At 41.9% G+C, this 22,016-nt stretch overlaps 1 protein-coding gene across 7 annotated transcripts in view; it reads right to left on the reverse strand.

The window, feature by feature from the left end:
- Positions 1 to 13,949: 13,949 nt before the first annotated feature.
- Positions 13,950 to 22,016, reverse strand: part of CAMSAP2 (calmodulin regulated spectrin associated protein family member 2) — a 145,742-nt gene continuing 137,675 nt past the window's right edge. For all 7 annotated transcript variants that reach the window (XM_053244027.1, XM_053244025.1, XM_053244029.1 and 4 more), the window contains 3 exons: positions 21,876 to 21,991; positions 20,785 to 20,903; positions 13,950 to 17,433 (listed from right to left, as the gene is read on the reverse strand). In XM_053244027.1, coding sequence (XP_053100002.1) covers positions 17,128 to 17,433; positions 20,785 to 20,903; positions 21,876 to 21,991 — 541 coding nt within the window. In that variant the 3' untranslated portion in view covers positions 13,950 to 17,127. The remainder of the gene's footprint in view (positions 17,434 to 20,784; positions 20,904 to 21,875; positions 21,992 to 22,016) is intronic.

A 22,016-nucleotide genomic window follows, 5' to 3' on the forward strand; every position in this document is an offset into this window, starting at 1 on the left:
CACCAGCCACCTGTCTTCTCCCCCACCCCCGTGGCCAGCCATTTGACGGGCTGCTGCTTCTCCCCCCCAACCCCGTGGTCCCCCATCACTAATCAGCAGCTCTCTCATGAGAGCTGCCACGCATGGGATTAGCTACGGGTGCACCTAAGAGAATTAAATATATAGATGCTTAGAGCTGATTCATACCTACCACAACTGAGACTCCTGTTACGCATGTTAGAACAAGAGATATTTTCTTCCCATGCTGCACATCAAATATATCAATGCCACATATGAGCACAATATCATGTACACACACATATCTGATTCAGACAATCTTTCCGCTCATATTTGGACTGAAATTGTGCGAGACCCCCATACCAGTCACTATCTCAGCCTAACCCACCTGAAAGGGTGTCACAAAGATAAAAAGGGATAAACTCCATTTGTGTTGTCCTGAGGTGTTTGAAGGAAAGGGGGGACATAAATGTGATGAATAATCGATTTTTGAGGAGAAGACTAAACACACACAAATGAAAGGGAATTCTGCCTACCTGAAGTCATTGGCCCAGTTCAGACATAACAAGAAACCATGGTTTCCTGCTGCACGAACCTCTGTGAGCTCAAGTGTTTCCCCCTTTCCTCTTTGTACTTTTGTACTTTATTGGGGAGTACTTTTATTTTGAAGTAAGCCACAGTTTTCAAGTTCTGATGCAACACTGAACTGTGGTATCCTACAAAGCAAAAGTAAAACCTTCCCTTCTCCTCCTTTTCATATGCAAAGTGGGGATAGGTAGCATGTGAGCCCACAGTTTGCAGAGTCAAAGGCTCCCTCTTTACCAGGTCATTATGTCATATGATTATGGGGGACATACACATAGCTGCTGCTGTCACATTTACAGGAGTCGGGGAATCTGCCCATAGAATATTATTAAAAAAAACAATGGTCCAGCAACACATGTGATCTATTTTAGTTATTGTTTGACAGCAGCAACAGAAGCATGCAGCTTGGAAAACTGCTTTGTAAGAGAGAACTCCACACCCTCCTTTCCCCCTCTCAGAGTGTGGTATATGCCTCCCCGCTCAATACACATACACACACACACACATACACACACACCCTTGGGCCAAGGGAGGGGGAAATGTTGATCTGTGAGGTTTTGATAATTTTGATGGAAAATAATGTAAGTCTCATTTTGTCTTTCAATTTCCATTCTCACTATTGTTGCCATCCTGATACTTCCCCCACCCCCACCCCCACCCCACTGGTCTCTGATTCAGTGAAGCTTTGACACAGCTATCTTGCCAGTGCTGGGCCCTGCATCACAATCTGTCATCAAAATTACATTTTCCTCTTCTTTTGCAGTGGAAGGGTTTGGCTTGTTGCCAGTGCATGTAATTGCCATCTGAGAGTCTTTTTTTATTCCAATTTAGCCTCATCTTTCCTCACATTTTCCATTGCTACAGCAAATCTGTTTTTGCCTGAAATGTAATGCCTTTGACTAATGAAAGTCCTTTCTTCTTATCTGCGCACCACAATGGATGGTTCCATTATTAATTAAATGATTCAATTGCTTTAAATGTGTTTTAAGTGGTTAAATGTCCATGGTGTAATAGGACATCTTAAAGGCAGATAAAATACTTTAAAAATGGTCTCTTTGCTTAACTTCCCTTGCTTAGAAGCTGCAGGAAGCACTAAAAATTTAGGGGAGTATTTTTAACTGATTGTTTATATTTGGTTTTCAGAGAATACAAAGACAAATAAAAAGTGGAGGGAGGAGTGGAGGAAATGGTTACTTATTACATTTCCAGATAAGACATTACAAAGAAGAAAAATGGATGCATCCCTCCCTCTGGATTTTTATAAAGATCTTAAAACTCATCTGTTTAGTCAGGATTTTTAATGGCTTTTATTATGTATCTGATGGGTTTTTAATTCTTTAAAAACTATTTTGAGTCTATTTTAGATGACCTATTAATGTTATACTGTTTAGTGTTTTATCTGTTCTGTCATTTTGTTTAATTTTATATTGCTTTTATTTGATCTGATTTATAGTTTTGCTGTTGTTGTAAGCCACCTTGAGCAGTATTGCACTGGAGATTTGGCTATAAATATTTTAAATAAATAATCAATTACAGTGTCCTTAGATCTATTTATTTCAAACACATATATGATTAGAAAGTCTATAAAAAGGGAAAGTGTGGTTTGTTACAAATCACAAGCAGATGCTACTAACTGTGTGCAAAGGAAAAGGGAAGATGCAGTGGGGTTCAGGAGACTAAGCATTACATTTTTGCAGTGCTCAGCCATGGTGAAGAGTTATGTCTGAATTTGGCACACTTTAAGAATAGTCATAGAGCATTAAAAAAAAAAAAAACATATACAGAGCTGCGGAGGCAGCAATTAATTTGAGCTGCCCAGCTATAGGTTTAGAACTGCAGAACCATGGAAATCAAGTTTATAGCAATGTATAGAAGGCTTGACTGGCTGGTTCATGCCACTATATAAGATGCCACAAGGACATTGCAACTATTAATTGGTATCTACTCATATAGTTTTAATTACCTTAACTGTGAAATATGGAAAGTTATTTTCATAAACAACTATTGTAGCTTTCATAATAGGTATAAAAATAAATGGATTATATAAATACATTATATTCACCCCTGCTAACTGGATAAAGAGGCATCTTTTAAAGTGGTCATTCTCTTTTATTTATCAGGGGATCCTAGCATCCCAACATAGCATTCTTTCCAGTGCTATCAGGGATATTTCCCCTGTGCTTAATTTATATTGAGAGTTCCTTTGGAACAAGAACAATTTTCTTATTCTTTTTGTTTTGTAAACTGCTTTGTGAACTTTTGTTGAAAAGTGGTATATAAATATTCTTAATAATAATCCTACCAAATAGCACACACACACACACACACAAACCTTTTAGAAACTAAAGCCAGGACTGATTGAAAGTTGGCTTAACCACAAAGTTCTACATTCAGAACAAAAACAAAAAAGGAGAGAAACATTTTATTTATTTACAATATGTATACCCCACCCCCTTCAGTGCAAAACTGCTTGGGGTGGCTCACAGAATTAGTAAAACAGATACAGCAATATAAAACAACTAGCTTAACCCATGCAGAGCATCTGCGCACTAATACTTGATTGCTCCCCTCACCCCCTGCCACAGCCCCCCTCACCTCAGAGATCTCTCTCCACCCTCACCTGAGCTGCACTCCTCCTCCTCCATCAAGTTGCTTCCATCCCCCTCACCCCTCTTGGTCACTCCTCCAACCCTTTACTCCATCCTCCTCATCCCTCTTGGTCGCAGCAGCAGTCTTGCTGGCACCTATTGGCCAAGCTGCAGTCCTCTATCCCCAAAGACCTCACCACCCTCACCCGAGCCCCACTCCTTCTCCTCCCCACAGGAGCAGCAGCAGCAGCAGTGGTTGACCAGGCCCTTTCTTGCTGCTGCTACAGCCATGGCCATTTGTTCCCCTCAGGCTGCTGACAGGGCCTGTCCTTTGTCTGGCCATTCCCTTGCCTGCCTGCCTCCTCCGCCAATGGCCTTGCAAGCCCCAAACAACAGCAGTCCAAACAACTGGGCCCTTCCTTGTTGCCAAAAGGCTCCACCATGGCCGCTCCTTCCCCTCAGGCCGTTGACAGACTTGTACCCGTCCCTCACCCTTCCTTCTTTCTCTCTTCCCCTCCCTTTTCTCTCTCTCTTTCTCTCTCCTCCACTTGCTCTTCCCCTCTGTCTTTCTTCCCCTCCGTCCCGCCATTCTTTCTCTCTCTCTCCCTTCCTGAGTTAACAGATCTTGTTCATCTTGTTTCCTCATCTAATTCACACAATGGCAGCCTCCTTCTCTTGAAGGGGCTCTTTCCTCCCTCATGACCCCCCTCTTCGCAGGTCCGACCACCATCTCTTTTTATATATATAGATTCCTCTCCTGAAAGAACATATTCCGACGAGTAACAGTTGCATTCCAACTGACCTTAACCATCACAGGCTCCTCCTCCTTATCTGCATATGGAATCCCCACTGCCCAATCACCATAGTGCTACAGGCTCCTCCTCCCTATCTGCATATGGAATCCCCACTGCCCAATCACCATGGTGCTTCTGCTCTTACATGGTGGGCAGGTGGGTCCTCCTCTCTATCTGCATATGGAATCCCCACTGCCTAATTAGGTGCTTCTGCTTGCAAACTCTGTCAGCCAGTTGCCTCCTTTCTGCCACGTCCGCACACATGGCCCATCTTGGAGAATTAAATATCTATCTATCTATCTGGCATACCCATCGCTAATCGCATGTGTGGTAGCTCTTGCAAGAGTTTGCGAATGAGCTGCCAGCAGGGGGAAAGGGAAGAGGTGGCACCAGACAGGCTCGCGGGCGAAGGGAGGAAAAAATTGCTGGTGGCAGTGGCCGACAGGGCAGGCAGGGGAAGAAACTGGCAGTGGCGGGCGGGCAGGGAAGAAAATGGCAGCAGCGGTGGCAGGAATGCTGGGGGGGGCGGGTGGAGAAAATGGCATCAGCAGGTGGTCACTAAAAATGGCAGCGGGGAGAACTAGAGGCTCAGATGCTCTGCGCATGACCCAGCTAGTATACAATTAATAAAAATAATAAAGTAAAAACAGGACCCAGTTAAAACCAAATGGAAAATTGTAAGTTACATAGTTAAAAAGTTAAGAACTTTTTATAAGCTGCAAGTAAAACCTTTACAAGCCTCTCTAAAAAGTTGGGTGTTTCGGGTTTTTTTTTAAAAAAAACACTGTGAGAGGGGGCATGACAAAGCTGTTCCAAGAATGTATTCCAAAGCGGAGGGCCACAAGCAAGAAGACCCTGTGTCTTAGTCCTCACCAGCTGAATCTCTGTCCTTGGTGGAGTCATGAGTCCTGCCTGAGATGTTGAAGGAGGGCCATGGAAGATTCATATGGGTGAATGTGGTCCAACAGATAGCCTAGCCCCATGCTGTAAAAGGCTTTAAAGATCAACCACTACTTTGAATCTAGCCTGGAAACAAACTGGTAACCAATTAAGTTGCAGCAGGATGTAATACTCATGAAATGACTCACGCCTATGATCATCCTTGTGACCCACCATTCTGGACCAGCTGAGGCTTCTGAACTGTCTACAAGGGCATCTCCACATAGAGCACATTGCAGTAGTCCAATCTGGATATCACCACAGCATGAGTGACTGAGGGCAGGTTCAATTTTCTACGTAGGGTCACAGCTGGCACACCAGCTGTAGCTAGTAAAAGGCAACCATTGCCACCTGTGCCTCCAAGGAACATGTCAGATCCAGGTGTACCCCCAAGCTGTATACTTTGTCTTTCAGGGAAGTGCAACTCTGTCCAAGACCAGATTTATCTCACTGTTCGGATAATCAGTTTTACCGACCCAGAGCATTTCCATTTTTTCTGGATTAAGTTTCAGCCTGTTTGCCCCCAACCAACCCAGCACAGCCTCCAAACACCAGTTAAGAACATCCACCATGTCACTGGTTTTTCTTGACTTAAATAATGGGTTTATCATCCACATATTTATGACTCTACCACTATAAGCACGGATTATGTCTCCCAGCAGTTTCATGTAGAAACAGCATAGGGGACAAAATGGATCCCTGAAGCAACCCATAAGTGTTGGAACAGGCATCGCCCTGCACCATTTTCTGAGTATGACTTCCAGGTAAGTCCAGAGTCACCACCATGTAACCATGCCTCCAAGTCCCAACCCAGAGTGGTGAACCAGAAGGATATCATGGACAATGGTACTGAAAGCTGCTTAGAGGTTCAGGAGAATCTCACTGAGGCGCCTCACATGAACAAAAGCGCCTCGAGGTGGGCTTAGCCCGCTCTCCCTGCACACGAGCAGGGAGCTGTCCCTGGGTGGCCAGATCGGCCGTCCACATGATTACTGGCTCTGTCATGGAGCCAGTATGGGTGGTGAAGATCGGGGTGATCACTTGTTGGAGCTTCCCAGATGGGGGTCTCCTCATAAGTTGCTGCAGCACAGAGCCGTGCTGCAGCATCTCACAATCAGAAGAACAGAGTTAGCGGAGCGCTCACTCCACTAACCTCCTTTAAAGGGAGGGGTATTTCTGAAGGTTTGCTGCCAGAAACTGCATGACTCCCATTGCAGCACACAACCATGCAGAACTGGGCTGGCCTCCCTTAGCCCAGTTCCACACGGTCGTGAGAATAGCCTCATTGTCTCTCTTCCAGTGTAGGTTATCCACTAGGGCGACCAAAGCAGGAAGGAAATTTTAGATCATCATACAGCTTAATCTGTGCACATCGTAATAAACACATATTAATATCATATAATTGGTTGATTGAAATCAATATATAAGTATAGGTAGGCTTTTGACCTATTCATGCATGCATGCTTGGCCTGGTGAATTATGACTGTGACACTTTCTATAGCTAGCTGACCGCCAAAAACAAGATTGAGAAACACATAGCTGAAACTGGTTGTTAGCTGTTGGTGAGTAAAAGGATAGAGAACAAATAACTTGACCACAAGAATACTTTGACCACAAAGTACTTTGTAATTTGGAAGTAGGGAGTGGATTAAATCATAAGATGAAACTGGGAGAAGGAATCTATGAGGAAAGTGGGCATGGATTAATTATGAGGTGGAGCAATGGGTGGGCATTGGGTCAGGCTATGCATTATTGAATATGATTCCTATGCAGAGGGGTTATAAACTGATGAAGAAGGCTGATAGGCATTTCTATCAGCCCTTGCGTATATTCATGCATGCACGCTGATTGTCATAACTGACTGGTGTTTCAATCCGCAATCTATTTTGTATCTGCATACTGCTACTTTAAACTTAATGTGATACAATAAGTGTTGCAGATTTTATGTTATATTTCTAGCCTGCATTTTGTTTTTTCTGGGCAGAGGGCAGACAATCACAGAGAAAAGACCTTTCCTTGAGGATGGTTGGTGGCCAACACTCAGATTGGAAAGAAATTAATTTATCTCGTGGGGTTGGGAGTTTATTCTTACTCCATTCCCATCCCATATGCTGTCTGGAAGCCAGACTGGAAAGGATTAAAGTTTTTATATTCATTGAGGGGGCCCAGGAGCTGATACACCACCACACACTCCAACACCTTGCCCAAGAATGGGAAGTTGAAAACTCATCAAAAACGATTTAAATCAGCTGGGTCCAGTGAGGGCATTTTTCAGAAGGGGCCGAGTGACCATCTCCTTTAGATGGGAAGCACCAACCCTTGATTTAGGGAGGCATTTACCATCCCCGATACACACAGATCCAGTTCCTCCCTGGCTGCTTTCACCAACATGAGGACAAGGGTTGAACTTACATGATAGATCTCCAAGCAGCCAGTCCTTCTCCTCAGGCAACACAGTTCAAAAACTATCCAATCTAACAAGAACAGGCAGCGCATTGGTAACACTCTGTTCTGCAAAAACCTTAGCATCCAAATTAGCATGGATATGAATGATTTTATCCTCAAAACGTAACACAAATTGGTTGCAGCAGGCTGACGATGGTTTCGTTACTCGGTCTTTGAGGCCTTCACTTAGGGGTCCCTGAACCACTAAAAAAAAGCTTTCCTAGATGATATCAAGCAGATGCAATGGTGGAAGAAGTAAGATTTCTTCACTGCCATTACTGCCCTAATAGCCTATTTTGTTGTCTAGCCTGGGTTGAGTCATATTCATGCTGAATTTTCTGCCAACGATGCTCAAGCCATCTACCAGCCAGCTTCATTGCCTGCAATGTAGCTTATAGACTATTTATTTTGGACAGCAATCCAAATTTGGGAAATAAATGCCTGCAATATTAATAGTCCATAAATAAGACAAATAGAAAGTCATCCCTAGGTATCAGTAGAATGCATCCTGAATTAAGAATAAGTCACAATCTACCTATCGATTCAAAACATACCTATATTATAACCCAGGCCTGGAGAACTTTGTGTCACCTACCAAACTGAACCCAGCTCACCAGGAAACAGACAAACCATTTTTTTGAGGGGGGGGCACTGTTGTCTGCCCACCCAACGGATACTGCACAAATAAAAGGTCTGGTCAAGCATCCAGCAGGCCACACTATATGATTACTGGGCAGCTTGGGCAGTTTACAGCTTTTGCAGACCTGATTGAGAATTGTAATATGGATTTGTGAAGCATAATAATTTTATTCTGAGAACTTTCGTTCACAGAATTTGTCCCACCAATTGAACAGTTCTTCTGAATACCACTTCCAGGGTTAATTGCTGTTGACAACTCAAAATTGCTAATAAAGTCTATAGTAGCACAGATACAAGTCACTTAATGGTGCAGCGGGGAAATGTTTGACTAACAAGCAGAAGGTTGCCAGTTCGAATCTCCGCTGGTACTATATTGGGCAGCAGCGATATAGGAAGATGCTGAAAGGCATCATCTCATACTACATGTGAGGAGACAATAGTAAATCCCTCCTGTATTCTACCAAAAGAAAGCCACAGGCAGAGGCGTAACTATAGGGGGGGCAGGGGGGGCACATGCCCCGGGCGCCATCTTTTCTGGTCACATGGGGGGCGCCGCCATGACCAAATTTTAAAATTTTTTTTTAAAAATTTTGTTAATACAAATGTTTCCTGCTCAGTGCAGCAGTGCTGCAGCAGTCAAGGGAGCGCGTCGGTGCCCCCTTCCCCACGAGCGGTCCCTTCTGCGCCGCCTGCGGCCCCCCCCCATTGCTTTGCTGGCGCCTGGCGGCCAGTCAGTGGCCTGGCTTGGTGGCGGCGGCGGGCGCTTGTGAGGAAAAACCTAGGGGGGCGCGCGGTGCGGGGGGGGCGCCATTTCAGTGCTTGCCCCGGGCGCCGTTTTCCCTAGTTACGCCTCTGGCCACAGGGCTCTGTGGGTGCTAAGATTCAAAATCAACTTGATGGCACACTTTACTTTAGTATAGATACAAGCCTTTGCTCATCTAAATTCTTGCACCTCCAGTTTCAAAGTGTGTCAAAACAATATGCAATACTGATATATTGCTTAGTGCAATACTGAATTAAGCAGATTATAATTCACATCCAGGCATTTTAATACATGTATTTACACTGAGAGAACCTTGTTAGGACTTGTTATCCTAAATGGTAAACTCTTGGATATATGATGACATTACTACATCCTGATTCAGTGTTCATTAGTTTAACTAGATACAAAGATTAGCAGTATTATGTAACTGCTAACAGATTAGCAGTGTTACACAACTCTTGTGCATGCAATCTTAACACATTTCTAGTAACACCTTAAGACACTTCATACTTCAAACACTTCATATGTCCAAAGTCTAAGAAACACTTCTCCCTGCTGTGATACTATGTTGTAAGTTTGCCCATCCCCATTAGCCAATGATATGGAGTGAAGGAAGAATGAGACACATACAAAATTGTACTGTCGCATCATAGAGTGATTGTTACTATATGTATTTGGAAGGAGGAAGATAAAGCAACATGAGGATGCAATGTTTGTGACATTCCTTGTGATGCACACATAATGTATAATTCTGCCCTTACACATGCTTAGGGATGGGCTACAGTTGAACAAATCTATTCCACAACAGCACATGTGCTGGAAAACTCAGGGAGTAGTGTGGGTGGGGTGGGGTGCTAGCATTGCATGCCCACAGGGGGTCAAAGAATGCACATATCATTAGTCACGATGTCAGCCACTGTATTTAATTACTTCAGCCACAAGCATCCATGATAGATGTGTACATTTCAAGAGTCTGGTAAAATGTAAAGCCTGTAATTATTTAAGGAAGGTAATAATCCTGAAAAGTTCACTTAGATATTCTTGTCTGGCACTAAGTTTACTTGGCATCGTCTTGTTTTAGAAGCTTAGCCAGCTAAAGGCAACTGGTAAAAAGGATGATGGCTCTCAAGGTAACAAGGAAACAGTAGGCGGCAGCTAAGAAGGGCATGACTACAGAAGTGAGAGAGAAAATGTTGAGTGTTTTAATCACTCTTATATTAGATAATTTAAGAAAGTCAACTGATTGGTAAAAATATCCAGGAAGATCTTCAGCAATATCCATAAAATGCTTACTGCAACTGGGTGCTTATCTTTAGTTCTGACTTCATATCCCAAAAAATATGGTCATCTATGACCGGAAGCATTTGAAAAGCTTGATCATTGCACATTCACTTTACTTCTGCCTCTGGTTGTCCATGGTTTGTGTATTGCTTTAAAAACCCTACAAAATCTAGTATGACACTGTTTCCATATGAGAAACATTGCTTATCATACATGAAGAGGCATCATTTCTGTAGGGCAGTGGGCCCCTCCCTACTTCGGTGAAAGGCCTGTTTTGAAAAATGTGACGTTAAATGTGTCCTTTAATTCCTCTAGGCATCTCTGTTTAAGTCTGAAGGTTCTGGCTGCCTGTTTGTGTGTGTGTGTGTGTGTGGTGAGGTGTAAAAATGCACTCAGTCCATAGGGCCTTCTCTGTTGTTGCCCTTAGGTTGTGGAAGATGCTCCATGTAGATATAGGAGGATTGTCTTTCTTGGAGGCCTTCAGGAGAGCCTTAAAGACCCAACTTTGTTAGCCTGGCTTTTTAATGATATCTAATTTTAATGTTATCTAGTTTTATTGTAATTCTAATCTGTTTTTAATTTTTTTTAAATTTTAATTATGTATTTTTTATTTTAGTGTAAACCACCCTGAGCCACTTTAGGAAGGGCAGTCTAAAAATCAAATAAACAAACAAACAGAGAAGCCCAGAACATTGAGTGTGTCATACAATACACACCATCTAATCTTCCTGAAATCTGGTCCACATCAAGTAGGTGACAAGTACAGTGAGGGAAATAAGTATTTGATCCCCTGCTGATTTTGTCCGTTTGCCCTCTGACACAGAAATGGCCAGGCTATAATTGGAATGGTAGGTTTATTGTAGCTGTGAGAGACAGAATAACAACAAACCCTCAAAAGCCCAGTGCCCAAAAGTCAGCGATGGATTTGCATTGTAGTGAGGGAAATAAGTATTCGATCCCTTCACAAAAGATGTCTTAGTACTTGGTGGCAGAACCCTTGTTGGCAATCACAGAGGTCAGACGTTTCTTGTAGTTGGCCACCAGGTTTGCACACAACCCAGGAGGGATGTTGTCCCACTCCTCTTTGCAGGTCCTCTCCAAGTCAGAAAGGTTTCGAGGCTGATGTTTGGCAACCCGAACCTTCAGCTCTCTCCACAGATTTTCTATAGGATTAAGGTCTGGAGACTGGCTGGGCCACTCCAGGACCTTCATGTGCTTCTTCTTGAGCCACTCCTTTGTTGCCTTGGCTGTGTGTTTTGGGTCATTGTCATGCTGGAATACCCATCCACGACCCATTCTCAATGCCCTGGCTGAGGGAAGGAGGTGCTCACCCAAGATCTGACGGTACATGGTCCCGTCCATCGTCCCTTCGATGCGGTGAAGGTGTCCTGTCCCCTTAGCAGAAAAACACCCCCAAAGCATAATGTGTCCACCTCCATGTTTGACGGTGGGGATGGTGTTCTTGGGCTCATAGGCAGCATTCCTCCTCCTCCATACATGGCGAGGAGTTGATGCCAAAGAGCTCGATTTTGGTCTCATCTGACCACAACACTTTCGCCCAGTTCTCCTCTGGATCATTCAGATGTGCATTGGCAAACTGCAGACGGGCCTGTACATGTGCTGCCTTGAGCAGGGGGACCTTGCGGGCACTGCAAGATTTCAGTCCTTCACAGCGTAGTGTGTTACCAATTGTTTTCTTGGTGACTATGGTTCCAGCTGCCCTGAGATCATTGACAAGTTCCCCCCGTGTAGTTCTGGGCTGCTTTGTCACCATTCTCATGATCATTGCAACTCCACGAGGTGAGATCTTGCATGGAGCCCCAGACCGAGGGAGATTGACAGTTATTTTGTGTTTCTTCCATTTGCGAGTTATCGTGCCAACTGTAGTCACCTTCTCACCAAGCTGCTTGGCGATAGTCTTGTAGCCCAGTCCAGCCTTGTGCAGGTCTACAACCTTGTCCCTGACATCCTTCGACAGCTCTTTGGTCTTGGGCATGGTGGTGACTTTGGAAGCTGAGTGATTGCTTGCTTCTATGGACAGGTGTCTTTTATACAGGTACTGTAACAAGCTGGGATTAGGAGCACTCCCTTACAGAGGGTGTTCCTCATCTCAGCTTGTTACCTGCATATAGTGAAAAGACACCTGGGAGCCTGAAATCTTGCTGGTTGATAGGGGATCGAATACTTATTTCCCTCACTACAATGCAATTCCATCGCTGACTTTTGGGCACTGGGCTTTTGAGGGTTTGTTTGTTGTTATTCTGTCTCTCACAGCTACAATAAACCTACCATTCCAATTATAGCCTGGTCATTTCTGTGTCAGAGGGCAAACGGACAAAATCAGCAGGGGATCAAATACTTATTTCCCTCACTGTACCATCACCTTTCTAAATTTTGTGAACACACACTGAAAATGGCAAAGATGCAGCAGTTTGAGAATACCTATGGTGTTGACAAGAGAAATGTCAAAGTATAATTCACTTGTCTTTTCCCCCTTGTCCATTTAATGTTCTCAAAAAAATTCAGGTAGTTTTTGTTGGGGGGGTGGACCGTTTAGTATTTTTGAGTTATTAGTGAACACAGTCCCCATAACACCACAACCATCATTTAAAGGCACAGATCATGGATTCTGAGAGATTTGACATCAGAGTTGGGAGTACTGTTGGCAAGTTCTCAAAAACTTGCCAAGTTTTTGCCAATGTGTGACTTTTTGGTTCTAAAATCTGCTGCCTGATAAGGAGACCATACATTTATGTGGGATTAACGTCTATTGACCCAATAGAATGGAACCTTCCCTGAAAAATGAGGGGAGAGAAATAATGGAAAGTGCCTTTGAACAAGTCTGGGTGGTAAACAATGGAAAGAGCTTTTAAAAAAATAGGGGATGGACAAATGGAACCATGCCCATTTAAATGGGAGAATAAAACCACCTTCCCTTTGCCCAATACATACACACTATGTTCACAGATTCTGTAACTATCCTCAGTATCCCAGAGGGGATAGGATCCAAACCCCTATCCTCTTACAAGAAAGAGATTGTAACCCTTAAATGGGAGCCTGTGGTTTAAGAGAGAAATGCACTCTTGCCTTATGTTTAGAGGCTGTACCCTCTGAATTTATTTATTTTTTACAGTATTGTATTTTGTGTCTGTACTGTAGACAAACACCAGTAAGTGGTAGCCTTTGTATCTTGCCTTTCATAGGACCTAATAAAGAGAAATGCACTTGTGTATGCTTAGTGATTGTGCCCTCTTCTGATACTATCTGAGACTCTGAAGAGTTGTGTCTAGCTTGGTAGTTTCCCACCAAGAGGCTGCATATGGTTGGGGTGGGGCAGGGAGGTATGCTAGGGCTTTGGTCCATCATCACTTCTTCCTCACCAAGTAGCACCTCAGTAAAACCAGTTGCTAACAGCAAGAAATGTGTTAGCAATTTCTTGCTTAGCAGCTATATAACAATTATAACAGCAATTATATGCTAAATAGCAGAAGCTGAAAAAACCCCCAAGTAGATTGAAGTAGAACGAATGGAACCTACTTTTCATTTCTTTTAACATGATGACTCTTACCTAGAACCCCTCCCACATGCTGTGAATTTGATTTGTATCTGTCACCACACTAGTTACAGTTGTCTATATGTTGAGTGGTCCCCATCTTGAAACTAAAATGCCAACTAGCAAAAAAAAATCACACAACCCTATCAAAAAACCCTCGTTGGGGTCTCTAGGACCCTTCCCATGTGATATAAATTTGGTTTGTATTGGACTGCAAACACCAATGTTTTTAAAGGAACGAACATAAATGGATGGTTGGACACACACACACACACACACACACACACACACACACACACGCCACTCGTAAGTCTTCCTCCTTTTGGAAATCAGGCTAAAAATGTACTGCAAAGAAACCACAGTAATGTTGGTGCCATGCTTTTTTATTTAGGGAAGAACTACACTGTGTTAGGTAAGTAGCAATATGACAATATCTTACAGCACAGCCTCTGAAAAAATAGTGTAGCAATGTTCCACAAAAGTGGACAGGTAAGCACACAATACACTGTACATTTCTCAACTAACTGTGCCCATTAAATTATAAACAGAATTTGGCTTTAAACAGCCAAAGAATTTAAAAAAAAACAAAAACACCACCAACAGTCATCCAAAAATGGTTTCAGTAGCCACCATGACTGTCAGAGTTTAAACACCTGGCCTGAAAATTAGGATGTTTGGCAAATTCTGTCATATAAACAATAAAAACAACTCCCTGCCCCCCACAAAAGCACCAGTGTGTTCCAATAATGTCACTGATAAACACTGGATTTCATGAAAAGCTTTTGTTTTACTAAACATGATCCCTAATGAAGATTATACTGTCATTAGAAAATCTGTAAGTTTTAAAAGGAAAACAAAATCTGTCCTCACTCTCCTAATGTTTAGTAAAATGTTATTTCCAAGAGCCTCACACTTTAATTGTATTATTCACATTCTAGACATTGCACAAACTTGTTTCTGAATTGTAGACAAATTCCATAATACATTCAATAATATAAAATAATACCCTCTATTGTCACATTTTAGAGGTCATCCTGTTTAAATAAGGTGTGCATGAATCAGTAAGTGGTGCATGTCTAACTTACACCTCTTTTAGCAAGAATAGTTTAGATAAAAATCCTTCTGTGTGATCTCCTATGTAAAATTGTCTCTAGCAGCTCTCCTCCAAAGATCCACTTGAGCTAGTTTTAACTTAGATGTACATTTACATGGGTACATAACAGATTTCCCCCACACCATTTGTTGGTGGATGAGCCTAGCAGGTAGAATGTATAGACCTTTTATCTTCTATTTTCAATATATATATAATATATACAAAATATGTTTACATTTGAAATAGAAGATGGGTTAGATATCCTAGTTCATATACATGCAAACAGTAGGAATCAGCTAACCACAAATAGATTTAAGCCACATACCTATTAAACAAGAGGGTTTTTTTTTTTACAATTTTAACAAATATACATAAATATAACAACATAAGTTACAGTAAAATATTGACTGCATTTCTGAGAAAGTGTTGATAAACAACCCAAATGCATTGATGCCTAAGGCCTTTTAATAATTAAAAAAAAGTACTGTTCTCTAAATTATTTAAGGACTTCTCATTCCTGTACATCTTCTATATAAAGAACACAAGCAGATTGTAGTGAAATATTCCTTCTCCAAATCAAACAGTTCAGTGGGGAAGGGGGTGGAATTTTAAGTTCTCTTTCTTAGGACGTAATAAAATACATACTTTAGACAGGTAGTTCAATACTGTCCAACACTTGTTACAACACTGAAACGGAACAGATTTAGCAATAATTCAAGTCTTTTCCTGAGAATGAAGTTCCACCTAGCTCCCGTCTCACCCCTAACTAAATCCTCTGGTGTACAAGGTCAAACAAGCAACAACAAAAATAAGGGTAGATTTTCAAGTCTGAAATTTTTCACCTGCCAGAAGAGTGCTTTTTATACTGAAAAGGATTCTTTAAAAAAACAGGCCACTGAACAAATTACTTTTATGAAGTAATCAGACTAGCAGCCCTTTGTAAATACTGAAAAGACATCACGATCAATATTTTGATAACAGTTACATTGCTATAAACTTGTGGTTCTTTGCCATATACACTCAAGCTGTCATGTCTCCTAATCAATTATAGCAAATAAAACGAAATCCATATCTCATGTGTCATGGAAGAAAGTTTACTTTGGTCTACTCTGGGTAGTAGTCTGGGAGTTTTTCACATGGGTTTAAAGCCCTTTAACTCGCATGTCCTCCAGAATGGAGGGCCTGCAATTCATATATTGGGCAGATTTACCCCAAAGTCCCTGCGAGTTATTGAGGAGCAGTTCACACACAATTCTGGTTTTTCACTGCATGTTAGACTGTAGCCCCATTTACATGCAGGGTAAAAAAATCCACTATTGGTGTTGGTTTTATGGGACAACTTTGAGTTTGCAGTAAAGCCTCCCCTTAAACTCACAGTAAAGCCTGCTGTGTGTAAAAGTCCCTGTTGACACCAGAATAGCTTTTATATGGTAAGCATCTACAGACACTTTTTAAAAGTTTCTCAAAAAGGACTTGTCCAAAAATGTCTAGCTTTAATACTGCTTTGTTTAGAATCCTGAAACAGAACAACACATGGACCCTGATTCCAGAAGCCACCTTAAACATGTGATTTGGCTTGCACATATCCACTGATGATGTTTTACTCTCCCACCTCCCACTTGAACTGTGCTGAATCCCAAACTACCTTCTAAATAGCAATTGGGACTAAGCTGTGGGTAGAATCCCATTCAAATGAAGAAGGGGTAAAAATCATGGAGAAGGCATAAGTGCATACATGAATCTCATGGCACACTTCTCTGGACCAGGGCTATGGCGGATTTTTAAAATGTCTTGTCAATCCCTTTAGAAAATAAGTTTTCTTATGGAACTATACATACATCACATTTCCTTGCCAGAGTTTAAGACATGCTAGCAACATTTAATGCCAGGAACATTTCCTGTGCAAAATCCTTTGAAATGAATGAAAGTCAAATGAATGGTTAATTCCATTTCATTGCAAAGAGGCTTATGCTCTGTTTTAGCTACAGGTCACTAAAAATGTAACAGTGTGGTAAATCAAGATCGAAAATTTATCCAGTAAAGATCGAAAGAGCAAAAGCAGATTCTGGAACAAGCATAACACAAAGTATAAGGCAATAAATGTAAAAAAAAAAATATTTCAGTCACTACAGATTTGCAAACATTCAGTAATTCAGTGTTTTAAAACAAAGAGAAAATGAATCCTATAAACTGTGTGTAAGCACATACTCATCTCCACTCGTGACTCAATCTTTCATGAGCACATGAATGCATAATAATCTAAGTGTCAGTTTTCTTTAAGTCTTCAATACTGTGTTTACATTCCAGTTGTGCCTGACGACAGAGCTTGGTCTTCAGATTGGAGTTCAAACAAGTCTTATTGGCAAATAGAAAGCTATTTTCTAACAGGCAGCAAATGTGAAGTGCAAGTTCGCCATGACTGACTGTAGCAAGATAGCCACCCAAACTTACTATGCCTTTGCAGGTAAGAGTTTTTTCGGCGTTACGGGTCTCTTGCTCTGCCACAAATGGCTGTGAATGGTAATTGCATCAACACTGGCAGAAAGTGTTTTAGCAGGTATGTGGCTGAATTGCTTCCTGTCAGAGTTGTACTTATAGAGCCCCTCAATCATTTTTTTGCTGATGGACTTGGGGCCTATCCCAGTCAATTTACTGATTTCTTCCGTTTCAGGGCAGTATGTATACAAAGATCGGAACTGGCAGCCTGAGTCCCGGAAGAGGATTAGGAAGTTGTTGGCATCCGATTTCTCCATTTCCTTCAAAGGGAAGAGAGAGAGTTCATATTAAGTCATCTGTGAATCTTTTAAGAAATGTGCTTACTTGAAAATGTTGTCAAACTATGGACTGATTTACACATGCATGGTCATCCTTTGATGACTGCAGCATCAGGTGCTGCCTCGCATGTGTGAATGGGCCATCACAGATACAACTTGCATGTCCCCTCAAATGCAATGCTTTTCAATTGAGTCAGTATCTGACAAATCACAGTTTGTTGGATTGGGAGCACAAGCTGAAGGAGCACCAAGCCAGCACTCTCCCTTCTCCCCCTTTATGCTTCATCTTGATTATGAAGGAATTCTGGCCTATTAAACCACAGCTCTTTGTGTTCTTGAAAGTTTCGTATCCTGCGTTGTACATCACAGCTCGTTATTATTTAAAATATTTATACCCGGTCCTTTCAGTGCACTATTGCTCCATGGCGGCTTACAACTTTAATAAAATAGATGCAATAGAAGGATAAAAAGTTACGCATGTTAAAAAGTTAAGACCAAGCTAAAACCACAATTAAAATAAGTTTTAAAGTTGAAAATAAAAGTTATCAGTAAAAAGCCAAACACTTAAAGCTACCAGATAAAATCAGAGGATAAGATATTAAAAAGCCTCTCCAAAAGGATGGGTCTTCAGTTGTTTCTTAAACACACTAAGGGAGAGAGCATGGCGAAGCTCTTCCAGGGGAGCATTCCAAATTCAAGGGGTCAGAACGGAAAAGGCCCTGCCTTTGGTCTCCACCAGCTAGATCTCCATTAGTGGCAGGGCCGTGAGCAGGGCCTGAGATGTCACGTGGAGGGCCCTGGCAGGTTCATACAGATGAATGTGATCTGAGAGGTACCCCGGTCCCAAGCCGTGTAGGGCTTTAAGGGTTAAGACCAGCACCTTGAATCTAGCCCAGAAGCAGACCAATGAAGCTGCTGCAGGATGGGTGTAACACTCATGAAGCTTGCTGCTACGATGCTCATGGGCGCAGCATTCTGGACCAGCTGAGGCTTCTGAACCATCTTCAAAAGGCAGCCCCATGTAGAGCACACTGCAGTAGTCCAATCTGGACGTCACCAAAGCATGAATGACCAAGGTCAGGCCCAACTTCTCCAAGTAGGGTCTCAAATAGTATACCAGCCGTAGATAGTAAAAGGCTCTGTTAAACCACACCTTATGGATCAGACATGTAGAATTGTGATTTAATAAGCCATTATTCCTCCATTGAGCTAAGGAGGAAAAAGGACGGACAACATGGGTTCAGCACTCCTCCAACTTCCATTCCCAACCCAAACCACCACGGATTGTCTGAACTGGGCCAGTTTTGTGCTTCCTTCTTTCAGGCTTGACTTTTGTTATGTGTCAGTGGAAAATATCACAGTGTATGCATTTTCCCCCCTTTCTTGAAACAAATTCTTTCTAGATACACAAGTACATAGTTCTACATTCAGAAAAACCAAAGGAACAAATTAAAAAGACATGTTAGCTCATAAGAGGATCTCAGGATAAAAGAGGGAAGTGGGAATTCAGTACTGCACAAGGGATATGTAGAATCTGTTCATTTAATGTTTACAGCAGCTGGGACAGGAAGTTCCCCTGTTTTGTTTTGTTTTTTAAAGAAACAGGAAAACTCTTCTCTTTGCCTTGTAATCTATTTAGTAAATGATGTGTGAATACAGGCTTAACATTTTTTAGAGTGGTACAGCAATTTGACAATGCATTCAACTGCATTAAATACAATACAAATAAAAACACAAAGTCCTAGAGGTTTGCAATATGTCTGTTCAAATTCGGGAGGGAAGAGACAGCTGTGGAAGGCAATTACTGGCTAGCGTCTGTGATGTCACAAGCACACTTCCTGTTCCTAATTTCCAGAGGAATTTTGCAACATTAAACTAAACTTGTCTTAAGTGTTTATTTGCAAGATGAAGGATGGATGTATAGACAGATATAATTGCGCCAGTATACATTAAAAAACAAACAAAAAAGACAGTCCAACTGATGCAAGGGAAGAGAGGCTGATCCAGTGTTTCATTTGCTGCAAACTATGCATTCTGTAATGCAATTTGCAAAGCCAGTCTCACATCATAGGTGAAACAGATATCAAAATGCAACAGAAATCAACATGTTTTGTCCATCCTCACTATAATGGGATCAGTTTCATATGAGATCAGTCATGCAAGTTTTTCTTATCATGACCAGGTTTGTGCTTCTTCAGCAGTTGGTCCTGTTAAATTAACTGGCATATAACAGCAAAATGAGAAGGATATTAATTGTGTGTTAGTAAACCTGAACTAAACCCACAATCTGAACAGTTCTGCTGTAATTATTCTCATGAATGTTTCTCCTCCTTAGTGATAATACATGCTCACTCAGGGCAGGTTATAACATAGATTACGATTTGGTCTTAAGCATTTAAAACGAAAACCATCCCCAGGAGCTTTTCCAAATGGTGATTGAATGCAGCTTTGCTACACTTAGGCGGGGGCGGGGGGGAGTTCATACGAGGGAACCTTCTGTAGTGATGTCAGGACAGCGACGGAAGGTGGTGTTTCTACAGCCAATGGTATTATTCAGCTTTGTTCCTGATGATTTGCAGTTACTGCATATTATATGCATTCTTAAAAAAAGTAGCATTTTGGTGCCGTGCTTAAAACAGCTTAACCTATGGCACTTCCTGCTCCAGTAAAGCTGCCCGTCTGGGAAAGCTCCAGGCAGTTTCCCAGCAGGCCTGATCTTGTGAGGTAAAGAAGGTTTCTTCCTGAGGCTTCCTTCACTGGCAAATGTGCTAAGTTGCCCTTCGTCTGTTGGATAAGATTTACAGTTTTCCCAAGCAAGATTCCCTTCAGGTGACATGAATAAGCACCATTGTCCTAATGTGGAAATGACTCTGCCCCCCGCAAGATCTAAGTGTCATCCTCTCTTTTCACTCCTGGGAAGGGCCACTAGTAAGTTGGAAGCTATGCAGTGCCTCGAGCCCTGCTTCTGGCCTGGCATGCCATTTCCCAGAAGCAGCGCTACCAAGTAAAAAGCAGATCATGAAACTCTCACAGTGCTTCTGATCTACCAGGTACCCCTTACAGCCCAGAGGATTCATGTCCTGCAACCTCCACCCCACTTCATTCAGCAGCTCCTTGTTGATAGCCATCTCTGGGCACAATCCTGAGCTTTGGGGAGCTTGGGGCACCTCTCCCGTTTGATCACTGGAGTACTTCTATTATACAGGGTGAAACACAGCAGAACCTATCTGGCTACTGCTCCAAAATCAAGTGTCCATCAAATTTTGTAGCCTCAAGTTTAGATGCAAGTTTCCTCTCTTTTCCCTTTATTTTTAGAGCAAAGGTCCACCTTACCTCTAATATTCTGTTCTTCTGACCTTCATTTACTTTTCCAGCCAAGCAACAATGAGCCAGAGCATTTTGGATAATATGCTTATTGGATTTTGCACTGGGTTCTTTGTAGAGCTTTGGTCCTATAGAAAACAAAGAATTCAAGCCAAGCTAATATGATTCAGAGAAAGAATCCTAGAACACTACAGATTAATCTTTTTTCTATTTTTACACAGCTGAATTTAAAAAATGAAACACAATAGGGTGTGTGCTGCTCAACCTGCAAGCAATACTGTATTAAAAAAACACCACTAAAGAGAGAACTGTTTTGGCTTCTTTGCCTTTCATTAAGTTTAGCTTATGTAAGATGTTCTTACAGGATCAAATATTCAAAGAATAAGTATGCTCTGATCTCTGAGAAATGTTTAAAAAAATGCTTTGGCTGAAGGATATTTCTTTCTATACTAACACAATTGTCTTAAACTATACAGAAGGAAGCTCAATTCAGTTCTATGGGACTTATTTTCTAGACTTCGAATTGCAATCCATAAGCCTGGACCTAAAGAGACTTCAGACACGTTCAAATGATTCTATGCACAAATAAAACTGGCCTAAATTCTTGTTCTAATTGCAACAGTACTCTGGGCATTGGAGAGTAGATTGTTGGGCTTCTTGCAAGCTACTCCCCAAAGAGTAAATAAAAGTAGATGGACATGCCAGAAAGGAATACATGGCATAAATAGGAAACTATTTCAGCATATGCATGAAATGGGGGGAAAAAGGTTACTATAAAAGTAGACTCTTCTATAGTTACTTGAGGATGAAAAAATAGCTATGAATGTCTGTCAATGTCACCTCTAAAGCATGAGCAGCCTGTGTTCTGGGCCCCATGGAAGGGCAGGGCTGCTGGATCAACTACATAGGGAAAGCATGGATGAGCCAGTGGTCAGGTATATTGGGGTATGTTTGGCATGATCCACACCAGGCCAAGAACTGCTGGCAAAGGGGGGAAAGTATTTTCCTATTGAGATCCCAGTCCTGTGCAGGCAGGAAAAAGATGGATCACACTGACTATTTTTAAGGTGTTTCTTTTAAACAACGATTGCAATACTAACCTGTATATTCTGTAGCAGAAGCCACTGAAGAAGTTGTAGATGCATTTTCCCAATCCTTTTCCCCATTACGACTACCACAACGGCTTGGGGATAAGAATCCTTCCACTGATTCAGACCTGAAAGTAGTAAGAAGTATGCAAA

The sequence above is a fragment of the Hemicordylus capensis genome, chromosome 4 (genome assembly GCF_027244095.1).
Source record: "Hemicordylus capensis ecotype Gifberg chromosome 4, rHemCap1.1.pri, whole genome shotgun sequence".
In the NCBI taxonomy this organism is placed as follows: domain Eukaryota; kingdom Metazoa; phylum Chordata; class Lepidosauria; order Squamata; family Cordylidae; genus Hemicordylus; species Hemicordylus capensis.